This window comes from Octopus bimaculoides, chromosome 9 (genome assembly GCF_046866305.1).
Source record: "Octopus bimaculoides isolate indiv1 chromosome 9, ASM4686630v1, whole genome shotgun sequence".
In the NCBI taxonomy this organism is placed as follows: domain Eukaryota; kingdom Metazoa; phylum Mollusca; class Cephalopoda; order Octopoda; family Octopodidae; genus Octopus; species Octopus bimaculoides.
In genome coordinates this window covers 60,499,510-60,519,583 of record NC_142936.1, presented here as the reverse complement: position 1 = coordinate 60,519,583, position 20,074 = coordinate 60,499,510, and the positions used below count along the sequence as shown (strand labels likewise).

The 20,074-nt window shown below is 36.7% G+C and overlaps 1 protein-coding gene across 1 annotated transcript in view; it reads left to right on the top strand.

Annotated features, from left to right (window-relative positions):
• The first annotated feature begins 2,147 nt into the window (after nt 1-2,147).
• LOC106871030 (putative peptidylglycine alpha-hydroxylating monooxygenase 1) overlaps nt 2,148-20,074 on the top strand; it is a 60,611-nt gene continuing 42,684 nt past the window's right edge. Inside the window, exon 1 of the mRNA XM_052970708.2 lies at nt 2,148-2,256. Within this exon, the coding sequence (XP_052826668.1) occupies nt 2,227-2,256 (30 nt within the window). The 5' untranslated portion in view covers nt 2,148-2,226. The remainder of the gene's footprint in view (nt 2,257-20,074) is intronic.

Below are 20,074 nucleotides of genomic sequence, written 5' to 3'. Positions count from 1 at the left end.
AACATTTACGACATAGCACTTGAAATGTTGTCCTTTAGTTATTGTGTTAGATTTATAAGTGACATATTTAGTTTATTCAAATTACATACTTGTGACTCAAAGCTGACCATTTTCTAGAACGTATGACAGTTAGCTACACTTTTACACATGAAAGTAATACCATCACAGCCGCAGCAGCCGCAGTAACACCACTTCTGCACTCCACCCCCTCTATCATAATGATGCATTTACTTTGCTTTATTTTCTTCTGTATTCGTTTAGGTTTACAAATTCAAATGATTTTTGTGCACATGTCTTTAATATTGAATGTCTTTCCGAGTATAAACTACAACGTCGCAGTGAGTGACATTGGAGAGCAAATCTCCGGTAAACTCGGCTCCAAAGAAATCGTATCGGTGCCATTTAGGAGAAACTCGAGCTAATAAGGGACATAATTGTTTAAATTCTGTTTCCATCGCATTGAAATGCTGAAATTAAGGAAGATGATATAATTGTCAGGATGGGAGAGGTTCCGAGTATAAACTACGAGTGATGCCTGCTTTTACCGTAAGTGAAGCATCTAGTGTTGTCTTTAATATAAACACAGAACACAGCATCTGCGAGGATATCGATCATAAAGGCTTCATCAGCTGAAGATGATTGGCGTATTTAGACGCTTCTGCTTCATGATTAAATTCTCTTTAAGTGTTGCACAATAAACACACAGTTCTAAGGGTATTTCATTTCGGAGTATTGAAATTCTATGAAGCAAAAATTTGGTGTGTATTCTTTTGTGAAGGGTCTGTTGAGCAAGTGGATGTTGCATGAGTCTTTGTTAATCTAACAGATAGCTTTAAGAAGTTAATGGTTGTTGTATATACAGTAGCATAATATTTTGGTTTCAAATTTTGGCACAAGGCCAGCAAATTCAAGGGAGAGTTTAAGTCGATTACCTCGATCCCAGTTTTCAGATGGTACTTCATCGACTGCGAAAAGCTAAAAAGCAAACTCGACATCGGCGGAATTTGAACTCAAAATGTGCAGACGGACGAAATGCTGCTAAGCATTTTGCCCAGCGTGCTAACGATTCTGCCAGCTCACCACCTTAATAGTAATAATAATATATGATCACTTATATTAAAGGCCAGATATGGTCAAAGACTTTAACATCGTGGGCAACATCATGACTTTCGTCAGACTTCTTGACAGCGAGAGACGACTAGTGAGTGACATTGGAGAGTAAATCTCCGGTAAACTCGGCTCCAAAGAAATCGTATCGGTGCCATTTAGGAGGAACTCGAGCTAATAAGGGACATAATTGTTTAAATTCTGTTTCCATCACATTGAAATGCTGAAATTAAGAAAGATAATAAGGTAATTGTCAGGATGGGAGAGGTTCCTCGCTTGTCCATCTATCTGTCTGTCTGTCTGTCTGAATGTTTGTCTATCTGTATGTATGCATGTATGATTGTTTGTTTGTATGTATGTATGTATGTATGTATGTGTGGAGGTGCAATGGCCCAGCCGTTAGGGCAGCGGACTCGCGGTCGTAGGATCGCGGTTTCGATTCTCAGACCGGGCGTTGTGAGTGTTTATTGAGCGAAAACACCTAAAGTTCCACAAGGGGATGGTGGCGAACCCTGCTGTACTCTTTCACCACAACTTTCTCTCCCTCTTTCTGCCTGTTTCTGTTGTACCTGTATTTCAAAGGGCCAGCCTTGTCACACTGTGTCACGCTGAATCTCACCGAGAACTACGTTAAGGGTACACGTGTCTGTGGAGTGCTCAGCCACTTGCACGTTTATTTCACGAGTAGGCTGTTCCATCGATCGGATCAACTGGAACCCTCAACGTCGTAACCGACGGAGTGCCAACCATGTATGTATGTATGGGACACCGTGTAACCTGTTTCTATAAATTAGGATAGATTATGGACGGAGAAAGATTGGGAACTGGTGCGAATAGGGTTAGTACTGGAGTATCGGCAGTCACATTGTAGTGTGGGTCGTTGTATATATATTGTTCTACATATACCATGCTTTTAACATATCTGATAACCTTCTTGTATATTCTAATACGCAATGATTAATTGTATAGGTACAGTTGCAGTCTGGATACGCTGTACTATCTCTACTGTCCACTTTATTCTTACATGGTTGCAGGTCTTGGTAGTGTTCTCAGTGAGAACGGGTAAAGGAAACTTGGTGAAAGCGCAACAGTTGTCGTCACTTTGTACTTATTGCGAGTATGCATCCCATCCCAGCACATAGGAATAATGTAAGTACTGATAGGGGTAGCTATTTCTGAGCACGTTTGTTTGTTTTTAATGTTTCTCTAAGTAAGGTGGGTGAAATAACATTTTTAGTGAACTGTGTTGTAGTGCTCAAGAATATTGCTTCTGAGTAGTCGACTTTTCATGTTACTTAGAGAGTTACTTTCGATTTTTCAAATTACTTAGAGGGTTACTTTCAATTTTTCATGTTACTTTGGTTGTTTAACTATACTCCTTGCATGTCCAAGAGGTCTTTCATTTCTTGTTTCATCGTGTAGCTGGTCTGTATGTAATGTGCCATGATACGAAATATACTGTTTTGTGTTCTTTTAGTATATTGTAGTTTGTTGTGAAGAAATTAGGGCCCAGCTTGGATGGACTTAGTCCATGGTGTATCCAATATATTGTTTGTAGAGTGTTGTTTCTTTTGGCTAAATGTTGTATTTGTGATTGCTTTAAATATGTTTGTGTCTAATGTTGCTTTCTTTATCGTATCTTTTATGTTTGTTGCAAATGTAGACGTGTCTTATGTAAATCTCAAAACTTTTGTCGTCTGTGTGTGTGGCACATTACCTTATTGAGTCTAATATTCAGCCACATTTGATGTCGGTGTGAGAGGAATGTGAGGGACAGAAACAAAGACAAAAGATTTATGAAACAATGCGAGATATTTGCATTATTAACACCATCTCTTCTGCAGTAGTGTCAAACTGCATTAATATTGCCAAACATAACTCACAACAAAACAGGCTAATCTTTCCATCTCTGAGCTAATACAGAGATTTTTGCCAGATCATGATGAGCTGTCTCCATTTTAACCAAATACTGCCACAGCTTCATTTTATCTTGTAGATAAAAATGATTTTAGTTAACTTTTCTCTTACTTCAGATTTCCTTTCATATACTTGCGACTCGTCTACCAACTCGTTACGAATGAACGCTTGCTAGTCACATTCCGTCACATTCCGTCACATTCCAATCCAACTAGAATTATTATATACTTTCACCTCCGCCTGTCGTATGACTCATTGAGATTCTCATATTCAAAAGATTAGCTTTGATTAGTTAAAGTTGTAATAAGAACCCTTGAGTCGAATCGGACGATGACATAAAATCCAAAATTCGAGTCCTTTAACAAATTTATCCGCATTGTTCGTTCCTCTTATTGGTCTTTCGACTCTTTTCCTATGACAGCCAATTCACTTTTTGGACAAATTTCTAACATGTAAACTGTCAGAACGCTGATTAGTCTCTAAAGACACATAGTATAGAGATGGTCTCTATAGTGGCATATAGAGATACACTATAGAGGCAGAACATGTAGACAATCTCTACAAACACACAACATGTAAACACTCTCTATATAGAATTTTTTAGCATGAAACATGTAGACAATCATTTCAAACCCAGGCCATGTAGCCGGTCTCTATAGAGGCAATACATGTAGGTAACTAGTTCTTAAACTTATTTCTAGTTTTACCTTAATTTAAATTGTAACACGTCCAAATTACTCCAAAATAAAATGGCGGCTGGTAGATAAAATTAGTTGGGGTGCTAACTTTTAGCCGTTGTTTTAATATTGTATAAAAGGAAACAAACACATAAAAAAGAATATTTATACGTAAACTTGATCGGTTCGCGTTTTAGCCACTGCCGGGTAATGTGTTTAATATGTTCACTGAACACCGCCGCAAATTCCCCCTTGTTTTTCAATCCCCACCTAAATCACAAAATAAGAGGATGGGGGGTAATCTGTTCTATTTTTCAAATCCTGGCAGCAACACTGTAGCTGGAAGCAGGATAATAATCTAATTCTACACTTTATCACATTTAAGAATATAAACACGTTTTTAAGCATAACACACGCGGAGTCAAAACGAAATACTACCTTTTACCGGCACCGCGTGAACGACAGTGCTGTCTCTCCCTAGCGTGAAGCTTTCTATCTCGGACATGTGAGCATGAGCACAACAGCCAAACACAGCGTCGCTGGAACTGTGAAGAGCGCAGTTCTATACAAGGAATTTTGCATTTTTTTCATAAACTAGGGGATGGCTACTGACATTAAGCTTAAGGATTATATAATGTACAAGTATAAAGAAAGAATTTAAAAGAAAAAAGGACTCATTATATTGAATGTTATCGATAATATCGAGTGGAAATAGAGGTGCTGCAGTTGCGCAGTGCCTGTATGCGAACCGCCACTGGGCACCACACAATTCTAATACAATGAAGCACTTATTGTACAGTGCTGTTATAAACTTAGTGAGATAGAGAAAATTGTAATGTCGTCACAAACATTTTAGATGTGTAGTGTTATCTTTGTCAATCATCTCATCTTAGTGTTCAGAAACAGTTGTGTTCGAAGCTAAATTCTTCACACAACACTCTGGACAAACGAGTGTCAAGTGATCGAATTTTTATTTTATTTCATAAACCTTCTCATATAACAAAGGTTACGTCTTTGAGAAAGTTAGAATGAAGAGTGCTGGTTATGAGAACGGCACAGTGCAGAGAACCTTTCTTTGCCAATGCATTAAAACCGTATTAATACGTGAAACATTCCCACCCGTACAAATGGCTCTAAGGATTTTGTCATTGCATCCAATGCTTTGCTGTGTAGCTTGACACCGCACCAGCAATGTCTCGTACTGTAGTTATTGTTCCAAACAGAAGAAAGGACAAGAATTAATCAACTTCAGCTGATCATCAACAATACAGTGAGTAAAGTAGATCAGTTGAGTACAGCTAGAAACATCAGTTGATTCATCTAACATCGATGTGTGTCGATGTTTTAGCAACTTGTATCGCAACAACTTCCGCCATACCATCTGTTTCCTGTCGAAAAATGTTATTTCAGATAGAAACCTTGAGAGGTATTTTTTACTTCGTGCTCACCATTTATGTTTCTCTCGCAAGAATCTCAGCTCCAGGAATAATAAATCTCTCTGCTGCTATGAAGCCCCTTCTACATAACTATGCAATATGCAACATCATATTATATACCAATTAGTCTCTTAGAATCCAGCGACTAAGCTTTGAAAGTTCATACGAGTCTACGAAATTCTTCCAAAGTTTCTCTCCGATGGTAAATGACATGAAGATGTTCGTGTATTTACCCTGTTTTCAAGTTCCCGTCTGACAAGATCTTTCTACGCAACACACACTGTGGACGCACCGTCCTTGTTGAAGTACTTCGTTGCAGCTATATATTCCCATGTACTTTTGTTTAGGTGGTGTGTACGTCATATTCTTAAATGTCTCTTCTTATTCTTGGGATTGAAGTGCTTGGAGATGCCAACTAGACCTACTTATCTGAAAAATAAACACGTAAATGATAAATATCCATTTACCAACTGCAAAATAAATATTGTTAACAAACATTGTTTTTTCAATTAAGTTTCAATCAGCTTATAATTCATTATTCCCACCAATATAGTACTAGGTAGAATTGTTCCTATTCCCAATCCCATGTCAGTGTATAAATTTTAGAATCAGTTAGGTGTAATTAATCCATTAAATATTTTATTAATCTTTAGGGTAATATTAGGTATTACAAACTATTAATACGATTAGTGGGTGAATAAGAATATCCTTATTTTAACAAACGAATATGCATCCGAGTAAAATAAATGACTTGACCGGTAATACCGGGAAAGCGAGGGTTATTCCCAGTTCCTGTTTACCATTACACTGTGCCATGTTCTATTCCCGTTCCCTGTTCAGTCCCCGTTTTAGTTCCGCTCCCATTCCTATCCCCAATCCTATGACAATATATAAATTTTAGAAAGGCAGCGAGCTGGCAGAAACGTTAGGGCGCCGGACGAAATGCTTAGCGGTATTTCGTCTGCCGTTACGTTCTGAGTTCAAATTCCGCCGAGGTCGACTTTGCCTTTCATCTTTTCGGGGTCAATAAATTAAGTACCAGTTGCATACTGGGATCAATCTAATCGACTGCCCTCCCACCAAAAAATTTTTGGGCCATGTGCCTAGAGAAGAAAAGACTATATAAATTTTAGAATCAGTTAGGTGTAATTAAGTCAATAAATATTTTATTAACCTTTATGGTAATAGTTTATTGCTAAAAATAGGTATTACAAACTATTAATACGATTAGTGGGTGAATAAGGAATGTCCCTATATTATTTTAACAAACGAATATGCATCTGAGTAAAATAAATGAGGTGACCGGTAATACTCGGGAAAGCGGGGATTATCCCCAGTTCCCGTTTACCATTACACTATTCCATGTCCTATCCCTTTTCCTGTTCATTTCCTGTCTTTATGCCCAACCCGTTGTTTATGGCAATAGTTTATTGCTAAAAACAGGTATTACAAACTATTAATTCGATTAGTGGGTGAATAAGGAATGTCCCTATATTATTTCAACAAACGAATATGCATCTGAGTAAAATAAATTAGACAAATAGATAGATTTACAAATACATTGATAAGCAGTTTGCGTATAATAGCTGGCGTTGTCGCTTGTCGTAGCTTATCGTAGCTGATTTATAAACATGTGCTACAGCACCACTCCCCTCTCTAGGGGGGGGGGGCATTATAGATTTTTATTGAAATCCAGTTTGGATATAATTCAACCGGATGTTAGGAACAAGTAAATCGGATTTAACGTGGAAAATTATTTCAATATACCAAATTTGTAAATTTTGACGTAATTTAAAATCACACAATATGACAGCAACAGGGAAAATCCTACAAAATCCAACAGGGAAAATCCTACAGTTATAAGACGTGACACACACACACACACACACACACACACACACACACACACACACACACACACACACACACACACACACACACACACACACAAATTTACAAACATACATATAGGTAAGCACGAGTTTAAAATGGTGTATAGTAGACATATGAATGTATGTATACGTATGTATGTGTGTGTGTGAGTGTCTCTTTGCGATGAACAGCAGAAAAGCCACCTACCCCCTCTCTCCTTAAAGCTACGCATTCCTCACACTCACCTTACTCTGTGTGTGTGTATGTTGGTGGGTGTGTGTATGTGGGTGTGGGTGTATTTACGAAAGTATGTATGCAGCGTTGCGTGTATATGAAAGCTGCGTTAGCGTTAACATCCCATTGCCATCGCTGTTCTCGCCTTCACTAATATAATTCATCCTCACTCTGCTACTACCTTTCCCTCCGACTAATACTTTTTACAACCTTCTTATTTTATCATACAATTCGCCGAATTCCCTTGTTGGGTGGGTGGGGGCACATTTGGATGTTAGTGTAACATGTCTGCAAAGTTTCGTGAATATTGGTTCGCTGGTTTAGGCACTAAGATGGTAACAGACAGAGAGACAGAAATTGCCATTTATATATAAGATGTGTTCTTTGTAAGATTAATTGTCTCAAAAAGTGATAGTCTGCCTATGGGTCTGCTCCAGTTGCATGGCAGAAATGCAAGCCTTATCAGCACAGCAAAGAGCGCATCTAATCTAAATTACTTTGAGATAACTAAACCTTATCTGAACTGATCTCGAGCGATACTAATGTCAGAGCACTCGTTTTGAACACAAATTCGATTTTAAAAATGGATTAGCATCAGTTACTTTTTCTTATGGTGTCAGTCTTCAATATCGATTCTTGGTATTTCTAGCGTAGAGTGGAACGAAATTCGAAAATGACGTAAATCGAACAGTTGGTCTTAGTTTTTTTTTAAAATTTTTACGCACTTAGAACTTGCACCGTATTGTGATGCGTGAGGATTAGCTTCACATGAAAATGTGTTGGTGGTGGGATATGAGATTATTGGGTCGGTCGTAACGAGAAGCAATAACTGGAAGGAGTCGTTATATTCAGTTTAAACGTTCAACTTCAAAATGACCAAGCAAAAGAGTGTACGTCATATTACAAATGGCTGTCAGCCAGTTTTCAATTTAAGACATCTCATACTATGTCTGGAAAGGAAGTAACAGTTCGTAACATTCCCCGGTGTGTTTTCCGTATCCTTATTGAGATCGACTTCTCAGTGTTACTGTATAGTGTTGATATGGGAAAACAAACAAGAATAAAATAAGAAAAATTAATCTTCTTTGATATTAACTGTTACAAAGTTAGGATGGTAATGTAATGAATCCAGCTCATACTTGTTCAAGTCAACTCATTCGTTGAGTTGCGCTTGTGGTAGGAACCAGCTGCTCTTATAAGGGAAGTCGGCTGTGTCTATTGTAGGACCAGCTGCACTTTTTTGTAAAGCCATCGCACTTGTGATAAAACCAGCTGCGCTTTTATAAGGCTGTGCTTCTTGTAAACTTGATGCATTTGTAACTTTTCGATGTTATAATTCTACTGCCACATCAGTCTTCAACATCCTAAAAATCGCTGCATTCATTTTCTGAGACAAGAAATTCTACTTGGTCGTATTACATTTTAGCATTTCCTTCATTTGCGATGGTCAGGTGGTTGAAGAAATGCTACATGTTGTTGACTAATAGACTAAATATTAACTTGAAACTTTTCTGCAACGGTACAGTAATGAAACGAAAAGTAAAAGAATCTCTTGGAAAAACACACATTTGATAGAATCAAATTGAACATATTGCTACTTCTATTTTCTGACAAACATATACGGCTTCCAAAAAAAGAAACCTCCATCTCGGTCAATGAAAATTCTATGTCCCAGTTACATGAGTTGTTCCAAAGAAACACTAGAATGTCGTGAACCTTTTTAACTTGTTTCACCGCACGCTTTAAGTTGATATCCAAAACACTTATGTTTCTAGAGAAGATCCCTGATGACAGAAATTCTATACACGCTTTTGGAGTCAAAGTTTCGGATGATAATTACAGGACCTGGTGAGGTTTGGGTCATAAATGAAATGAGAAAATAAGAAAACACTTTAATTTAAAGTTTGTTCCTCATTCTTTGACAGACTTTGAACAGCTCCCATCTCAAATATAATAGAATGGAAACAATACAGTAAGTGGTGTAAAACATTTTCCATGCATCCAAGAAAGTAAATCTGGTCTTTTCAATATTATTTAATTTGTGTTCTTCTTTAGTTCTTCCTTTATTATTTTTGTTTAGTCAAAAGGTAAAAGTTACTTCTAGTTTTGTAGCATACTAATAGTTTTACAGTAGGAAAATGAAGGTTATAAAATATTTTAGTCATATTCCACAGTGGAACCTTGTTATTATTTACATTGATGCAAATTGGTTGAACTCCATTTACAAACTATTATGTTCATTGTTAGCAAAGGTTGGCGATATGGACGATGTTAGCAACATTTTAGTATTTGGTTGGTCATATTCCAACTACATATGCATTTTACAACAGCTATTTTTTAAAAGTTGTTTACTGAAGATTTATTGTTTATTTCTGTAAGATTTCCCTTAATTTTCTGAGTCGTATATATTTGTTCGATTTACTTTTCTTTGATTCTAGTTGAAGTAGTCAAATTATTTGAGCCAAATTGACTCACACAAACACAAACATAGTTATATCTTTTTAGCACTCACAACAAATTTTCAAATAGATATCACTAATTTTTAACTAAATTTCTGAAACGAGGAATTATCATTATTATACAATAATACTACATTCAGACAATTTGCCCTCATCTTGGTTATTATAGTCATAACGTTTCTGCCTTCTTCAGGTACCTCTCGTACTTGGTAACATTCATTATATCGTTAATCAGAATTTCCCGTTCAATGTGTTTGTTCACGTAAATATTAAATTAAATGGAGAATCAAACACAATGGATGCACCTTTGTTTCATTGATCAGTTACACTAGATCATGTGGCATTGAGGTTCATTATCTCTGATTCAGAATCGTACAGTTACCAAGGCGCAACACTTGGTGCGCATTTTACAATGCCAAAGAAACACGATTTCCAAGACGGTTTGCTGGGAAGAATATACTTATTATTTGCAGTCGTTATATCCTTAAAATGTTGGTTTGTTATAAGGGTCACTTCGGTATACAGTATACTTAGTAAAACCAATAAAGACACGACTATCTCTGATCGCCTACTATGTACTCCGGTACTTCCCGTACTTCTCTAGGTTATTCCATTCGTCATGTGGGCGGGGTTTATATCATTATTACTAATTCCCTACAACATCTTCCCTTTAATCTTTTCTTAGGAAGTGTTTATTTTATTTAGCAATACTTTTTTTATTTACCCCCGCCTCCCTTTTTTGAGTTTTTTTTCTTTTCTTTTCTTACAATTTGATATTTTTGCGCTTGGAATCTATTTTCAGGGACTCTTTTTCTTCCTCTCACTTGTACGCCTGGGTTCAATCACCTGCAGTGGCGTTGGTACTTGGAACGTATCGTACAATCATTCTATCGGTTCCTCCAACTTCTTTGGTTTGCTTTCCATGAATCTTTTTCAGTTGGTTCTTGTGTCTCTTTTGTATACCTTTTCTACTTTTTACCCAACACTTCATTTTACTTATGCATTTGGTACCTACGTTATCTTCCCAACTCTGCTTTCCATTCTTGTATGCCCTCATATACACTTTTTCACCAACTTTAAAGAATCTTGCTATGTCTTCCCTGGCACTTTTTTCTTTTCTTACTAAGTAGCAATTTATCAAAGACTGATTTTACTTTCCTTGCAAACATCAGCTCCGCTGGTGAGCTACCTACTGGTGTATTCGGATTTGGTGTCACACGGTAACCTTAAAAATTGTAAATCTACCTCATCGGTGACTTCCTTATTCGATTTTCTAAAGGCTCTTTTGAAGGCATTGATAAAGCGCTCTGCCTGTCCATTAGAGCTGCGATGGTATGGCGCCATAGTATGTTCTACTGTGAACGTTTCACAAAGTTTATAAAATTCGCTAGACACAAATTACGTTCCACTATCAAACATTATCTTGTCTAGGGTGTCAAATCTTACAAACATTTCGTGTAAAAAATTTCACAGTTGAGAAGGTTGATTTTTAACACTTTCAAATTTTAGGCCATTTCGAAAAACTATCAACTGCCACTAAGTAGTATGAAGCATTTAAAGGTCCAGCGAAATCGATGTGTAGTCTCGACCACGGAACTTCAACTTTTAAACAATGTTTACTTTTTATCGTGAGCAATTTATATTTCGTTTTGGCTTACATACAAGTGTTCCACTCTGTTTTGCTGCAATTTTTTGTTTCAGTCCTTCGGCCCCTTTCGAACCTTCCACTAAACCGACTATATTTCCACACAAAACACTTATGGGCATATTCCATACTTTGAATAGTTCCATCCCCTCTGTGCCGAATAAATTAAGTGAACTTTTTAATACATATATCTGCTTTTTTCGTTTTACCGCGAAATATTACATTACATACGAATTCACCGAAAAAATATAATATTTTCCCCGTAACACCATGTGCCACCATTTTCGATTTAATTAATTTCGGCTTACCGACATAATTCAAAGTTTTTTCGTTTATAATGGTGATATCACTACCAGTGTCTAACACTTGTATTTCTGATTTTCACTTTCATGAATTTCCTCATTGTTATATTACCAATCTCTTCCGATAAATACTATTTATTCTTTTTCCTTTGTTCTGACATTTTGTCATCTTCATTCTACAATGGGTCTTTATATGTCCTATATTACAACAACGAAAGCACTCCGTTTTTTTTAAATGCACAATTTTTCCTCAGGTGTATACCTCCACATACAAAACATGGGTTTATTTCTTGATTTTTGTCGAGTTTTTTTTTTTAGAAAACACATTATTTCAATTCTGACAATTTCGCACTTGCTTTACTTGGAAACAATCTTTTCATTCGATTTCCTCTGTGTCGTGTCTTAATTTGACTATCCTTTCACATTCTTCTGACATTTGCTGTAGGTTTTTTTCCAGCTTTGCGAGAATTCTAGTTTTAACTTCTGTGTCCTTTTCGGCAGTAAGTCCTTGTGTAAAAATCAGGCATTTGAACATATCTGGCGTTAATTTATTTCGCATTCCCTGTTTACTCTACTAGCATATGTGTTGTAGTCCTCGTTGTTTTTCTTTGTTCAGACACTTCCAATGTATGTTGAACAATGAGCTTTTTTCATTAAAAATTTTACACAATATATCTATTGTGTCATTAAAGTTTATGTCGGAAGGTTTCCTTGGAAGTACATAACTGCTGTAACGTTCATGTTTTGCTGCCGCCAGTTTTGGTAAGATTAAGCGCGTTTTCATCTCGTTGTCCCAATCTTTACGTTATTTCCCGAAGATTTGCTCATATCTTCTGTAGTATGCTTCTAAGGTAACTCCTTCGTCAGGTTCGTATTTGAACTCTGCTATGGAGTTCGCGACATAGTCTGGCTAGAACACTTTTTCTGAATTTCATGACGACTTCATTAATTGCAGTATTTATTGTTGTAACAGTAATTGTTGCTGTTGCTGTTTTTGCAACTTGACCAAGCAAATTTTCCATAATTTTTACGATTTATTTTTCGTAAAATTCACACAACAAAACTTTGTGAGTTTAACTTCTCGTGAGTTGTTAAAATCATCGTCAAATTTATTAATTCTACGTGACTCTCGTCGCCACTGTTATATCCTTAAAATGTTGGATTGTTGTAACGGTCACTTCAGTATACAGTATACTTAGTAAAACCAGTAAGACACGACTATCTTTGACTGCCTATTACGTACTCCGCTACTTCAGTGACTAGGTTATACTATTAGTCACGTAGGAAGAGTGTACCATTATTATTAATTCCCTACAGCAACAATGAAAATATCTACTTAAAGATGAGAATTTTGATAATAAATGAGACACCTCTATTTTAAGTATATAACAATGGAAGTTTTGAATTGGTAAATGTCATATAATCAGACACTTTCTAAAGATATAAAGTGGCATCAGGACAGCCTACCTATTTTTTGAACGGAAAATTTGGAGGAAAAATCTCTTGACCTGGTTCTAAGGAGAAAGCTCATCATATGGCTCCCAAGACGTGAACATTTCTCTTGAGTTTTGTAAAGCACGCTTTATATGACGCCTCTGTCAATTAGATTATGTCAGTTTTAAGTTTTCTAAGTGACAGTACTATAAAGCAGACTGATGAATAAATGTTAGGAATATTATAATCGAATTGAAAAATATTCTACGCTATTGTAATTCCATCTGGATTCAAGACCGCTTAATCTATAATTAATATTCTTCCTTTTTTTTTAATTGGTTTATGTTATATGACTATGGTTATGCAGGTATCAACACCCAGTATATAATCGATTACATCGACTTACATCGACCCCAGAAGTTATTTTATCACCTCGTAAGGTTGATGGCAAGCAAAGTGAACGCGAGTGGGTTTTGAACCCAAAACGTAAAAGGATGCAAATATGCAAATATCAAGCAATTTTTCTGCCACCTTAACGATTGGGTCATTCCAGTTGAACTCAACAAGAGCTGTACACGTGACCAACTCAGAATTGGCTCAGAACTTTTGGTAATACCTCTATATGCATAAGGAAGACATGCATAATTTTAGGGTTCAACTCCTAAAGGTTTCAAAGATATGCCCCGAATAAAGTTTGGATACATACATTCCTGGAGAATAAGTTTCATTCTCATGTTTAATTGTCCACATGGTGAATTTGCGAGGCGAAAATTGTCAAAAACGTGTTTTTTTTCGCGCGGAACCATTTTCAGAGGCCCATAAATATATTATGCCTTGTACATTGTTAATATGCTTATTGTGAACTGATCAGTCCTCAAGTTGAAGACATATTGGCCTCATGGGAGACCCTAGAATATTGATTCTTTTTCCACCCATGAAAAGGTTCATATTTGAAAGGCCAATTACTCCAAAATGAAGGGAGATAGAGTAATACTGATAGCAGATTCTGACAAGCTGGGTTCTGATTACCCGGAGTAGCCAATTTCAGTCAAATACTATGGTTAGATACTCAGCACCAAAATCTGTATAAGTTTACCCTCGCGCTCCACGAGGGGCGTGGACCTCAAATTTTGGTGGGGCATATCTTTGAAACCCTTAGCAGTTGAAAACCTAAAATTCTGAATGTCTTTCTTATGCATATAGAGGTACTACCAAACAAAATTTGAGCTAAATCTGAGTTGGTCACGTGCAAAATGTTTTAACCTTGCTTGAATTCATATGGAGTGATGCGATTGTGGAATCACGCAAAATAATCCTCAATATTAAACAATTTTTATGAATCTTGCATATTCTTATATCGCTTATGGTAATTATTACACGCTAATTACTCACGTAACTCCGAAATGTTTATTTATTCGAAATAGTACGAAAATGCCACAAACCTCATCCTGTTTAACGTTGACAAGCGTTAGATGTAGGTATGTACATACATGTACGTATATATGCATATACTCACATATTATTTGTATCATATATATATATATATATATATATATATATATATATATATATATATATATATATTATTTATATTATTATATGATTGAACTTACTCTTCCAAGTAAGTTTTATCTTAATAATTCTGATGCACACTCTATACGATCTTTTTACTGTTTCGTTTTTCTCTCTCTTATTTTTTACCTCCTCTTCTCCCACTATTCTATCCTATTACTCTGTCACTCTCTCTCCCTCACTCCTCCTCCCTTGCTCACGTGGCTCCCACGTGACCATCGGCCATCTTTCTTTCTTCTCCTAACTTGTGTTTTTTTCTCTCCGTTGTAGCTGAAACAAAGAAGACGTGTTCTTGTCTGTCTCCTGTCCAAATTTTAATTTACGCGTTCGCCACCGCAAACTCCATTAGGCTTAGCAGCCCTTCCTGTTTCCTTTCACTGTCCTGTTTGTGTTACCAATTTTGAACCTCCGCAAAATCCCAAAGTTTATTTAATTTGCTTTGCAGGAGCAACTGTTTTATCGAAAGCGTATATTGTAGTTAAATGCTCGAAATACGAGAGTAGAAAAACAGCAAAACAGTTAATGAAGGGTCGTTCTTTATGTTGTTTGTCTTGTTTTCCATTTGTGTCTTTCGTTGTTCGAAGAAATAGTTCATATTCCATGTACTCGTACTTCGTATTTCTTTGTTGTACACGTTTCGTGACGTCCTGTGCCCACATATGCATATATATACGTATAAATGTAAGTTTCTACATCTACGTATGTATATATGCATATATATATATATATATATATATATATATATATATATATATATATATATATATATATATATATACTCTCTTTACTCTTTACTCTTTTACTTGTTTCAGTCATTTGACTGCGGCCATGCTGGAGCACCGCCTTTAGTCGAGCATATCGACCCCAGGACTTATTCTTTGTAAGCCTAGTACTTATTCTATCGGTCTCTTTTTGCCGAACCGCTAAGTTACGGGGACGTAATCACACCAGCATCGGTTGTCAAGCGATGATGAGGGGACAAACACAGACACACCAACACACATACATATATATATATATATATATATATATATACATATATACGACGGGCTTCTTTCAGTTTCCGTCTACCAAATCCACTCACAATGCTTTGGTCGGCCCGAGGCTATAGGAGAAGATACTTGCCCAAGGTGCCACGCAGTGGGACTGAACCCGGAACCATGTGGTTGGTAAGCAAGCTACTTACCACACAGCCACTCCTGCGCCTATATATATATATATATATATATATATATATATATATATATATATATATATATATATATAATATAATATAATATAATATACTTGAACGCTACGCATCCTCTTCCAAGTAAGTTTTATCTATACCCACATACACGCGCACGCACACACACACATGTATGTATATGTATATATCTATGTATGTGTCTGTATGTATAGATTGTTTGATGTAGTGTACAACTTTTATAAATTAAGAAATTCCTGACTACCTCCTTTTGCTTGATATGTGTGTGTGTGTTTGTCCAAAACCACCGCTTGACAACCGTTGTTGGTGTGTTTACGTCCTTGTAAACCAGCAGTTCGGCAACAAGACCAATAGAGTAAGTACCAGCCTTAAAAGAAAACGTAAGTTCTGTGGTCGATTCATTCGATTAAAATTTCTTCCAGGTGGTACCCCAGCATAGTTATAGTCTAAAGATTGAAGCAGGTAAAGATAGAAAGTAAAAGAGGGAATACAATGCAGGAATGAGTGTGAGTTTAGAAGTATAGAGTCATACTTGGACTATGACTCGCAGAAGAGGGTCGAGTAAAACTCAAGCTTGCCTGGAAACGCTTACTGAATTTCACGATCAGTCATTGCATATATTTAATTTTCATTCAAACAAGGTTGCCTCCCTTCTTTCAAAATTAATAATTTAGTATCTAATTGTTCTCATTAATTAGAGAGCAATAAAGTGCCGAGCTAGCAGAATCATTACCATTCAGGGCAAAATTATTAACGGCGTTTCGTCCGTCTTTAAGTTCTGAGTTCAAATACCTGCGAAGTCGGCTTTACCATTCATCCTTTCTGGGTCGATAACATAGGTATCAAAAGCACCAGTTGAATATTGAGTCAATGTAATCGATTTCCTTCCCACCCCCTATAATGGGGCAAAATGCTTAGCGTCATTTCGTCCGTCTTGATGTTCTGAGTTCAAGTTCCTCCGAGGTCGATTTTGCCTTTTATCGATAAAATAAGCACCAGTTGAACACTGGAGTCGATGTAATGGACTTACCACTCCCCGAAATTACTGTTCTTGTGCCAAAATTTGAAACCGATATTAATTAGCATTCTTGTGTGACAACAAGGCTAACTCATTCTATTGTCTTTGCGATTAAAATTTTGTCTTCATTTTTTATCATTTGTGCCAAATATGAATAGACTAGCTTTTTGACCCGATTTCATTCGGGTCTATTCTCGAACCGCCAAATTTAAAAAAAATGTAAAGTCTTTAAAAATAATGGAAAGCTATTAAAAAATTGATTGAAAAAAGGCTATTATGCAAATGGATAATACAATCTCTCAAAAAGCGATTACTCACACCCAACTCAATTTTGCAGAATCAGTGTCGCGACGTGAATGCTTGAGTCAGGAGTTTGACTGGCAGAAGTGATCAGGTTGCACATGACAGTCCTTTTGACACCACCACTCCCGTTTTTTTTTTCCAATCCTAAAAGACAAAATGCAAACTGAACGGTTTGGAAAAATGGGAAAGGAAAAATTTAATGGAAGACTTACGCGGGCTAACGGGAGGGTGGCGCATAGGCAACCGGTGAAGAGAGAATTGTGCGAGAGGCATTTATTTCTATGATCGTTGAATTAAGATGCTTAAGTAGTAATGGAATAAAAGTAATTCAGCTTTAATAATGGACCAATCTATCCATGCAAGTAAGGATGAAGTAAAAATGTAATAGTATTGTATTGTGTGATACTATTGACGCGTCATTAATTAAAAAATCGATAAGCCTTTTCGGCGAAACGCGAAAAAATCATGCCTATCGTCTCGTGCCACTAAATCGAGAAGATAATATGAAAAATAACCGTAAACTTGATTATTTTTGTACTTATCGGCGGAATTTTTGAACGAATCAAAATCCCAAAAATATTTTTCATCAAATCTTACAGGGTGGTATAATTTTTATGCAGAACAAATCAAAGATGCAAGCAGCAAAAAATCTTTTCTTTTAAACAACAATTTCCGTAAAATCTTTTCTTTTAAACAACAATTTCCACAAAATATTGACGAACTACTAAACAGAAGAGCCTGTAGATTATGCAAGTGTGCTTTTTATTGAAATCGCCCACAAAACACGACCTTTACAGCTTGTAGAATCGATAGAAAATGGGTTTTGTTGCCCTAGTAACCATAACTTTTGAGATGGAGATTTCTAACCTAGTCCAGTCGCTTCCTCACATCATTTTACATGTCCCTGTAAATTTTCGCCGCAATCCGAGCACACCTACTGCCTTTGAACCCTGCATAACCACTAAATGAGACGCGCAAACATACAACTTTTGGCCATTTCACTTTTTTATATAGAAATAAACCTGTTTTTTTTTTTAAAAAAAACCCCCAAAACCTACTCTTAGTGATGTAGAATGTGATGTGCGAACTGTACTGGGCAGTCAGTTCGTATATATGTGTGTTTGCTGTTGTCGAGGGATGGGAGCAGTCAGTTTCACTACTGCCCAGGGCAGCCACAACCCACGCGACACCACTGCCTATTATTATTATAACCTATAATTTTGTAATGCGATGTGCTTATCAGTAACGGAATTTCAAGGTAAGGAGCAACTTGTAAGTAGTCACTCAACGTCCAAAAAATAATGGGTAATTTTCCTTTAAATAACTCTTACCATCTCAACAAAAGGAAGGTCACAACTAATTAGAAGACAATACAGTCCTAATACACTATGTTTGAATAAACGATGGGGCGGCAATGGATAGAACGCCTTTGTTCATAGGTTCACTTGATCTGTGCTAACTTTAAGGCTAAACAAGAACAAATACATTGGAGTTCTCTCCCTTATTCTTTTACTTGTTTCCGTCATTTGACTGCGGCTATGCTGGAGCACCGCCTTTAGTCGAGCAAATCGACCCCAGGACTTATTCTTTGTAAGCCTACTACTTATTCTATCGGTCTCTCTTTGCCGAACCGCTAAGTTACGGGGACGTAAACACACCACTATCGGTTGTCAAGCGATGCTGGGAGGACAAACATATGCAGACACACACACACACACACACACACACACACACACACACACACACACACACACATATATATATATATATATATATATATATCGGGCTTCTTTCAGTTTCCGTCTACCAAATCTACTCACAAGGCTTTGGTTGGTCCGAGGCTATAGTAGAAGATACTTGCCCAAGGTGCCACGCAGTGGGACTGAACCCAGAACCATGTGGTTGGTAAGCAAGCTACTTACCACACAGCCACTCCTGCGCCTTAGTTGAATTCTATTATATTATGTAGCATTTTAAGCTGAGAAAGGAATAAATGCTTCTTTGGTCTTAATTGATAGATATATATAATCAGAAAAGTATTTCTCCTCATTATTGATATGATCTCAGCTATCTGGTAAATTGTTGGTCGCTTAAGCATAAAACTCATCAGGGTTTTGAGACAAAGAAACACTCAATATCCGTTAACCTCTTCAGACTTAATAAACTACTTTATATCTCCATTGTATGTAACCTTGCAATGATTTGAAAAGATACTAATGAGATGGAGCAAGGTTAGGAAAGAAAAGACTACAAGAAAAGACTATAAGGCAAAACCTCCTCATTGAGAACGATAACCTTTCCCTTCTTGACTAATGCTGGGTGTTTTTTTTTTTCTGCAATGCTTCCAATTGACGACAATACCTCTGCGCATTAACTGTTTCGTTTTGGTCTAACACTTCGTGATAGACGACAACCTTCATATGACCAAACACAGCATAACTTTTTTCAAGAATAGTCAGGTTTTGGAAATGGATACCCTTTTATCATTGGATGCTAACCATTGTTGTTTTCGTTGGATTCACTTTTCATCATTTATGATGATTCTACTCATAATAGAGTCGGTGGCAAGTCTGCTGTTGAATGGCAAGCAGGGAGCGACTCTTTAATTAAGTCGAGAAGCAATCATATGATGAAGGGTCTAATGACCAAGCCCAGACACTTTTCCTAATTCATGAAAATGTTGCAGGATCGAAATGTGACTTGAATTGAGCTGTTTTTCTAATTCTCTCAGCTTGTTTTGGATTTTTCTCAACTGCAGCTTTCAGAAGCTCAAAAGTTCGGCTGTCTAGACCGATGGTAAAATAGGCCTACAAGAGAAAAATTCCCCATGTGAAACTTACATTACCAGACTTAACTTAAAGCATCATTTCTACATACAGAACGAACATTTC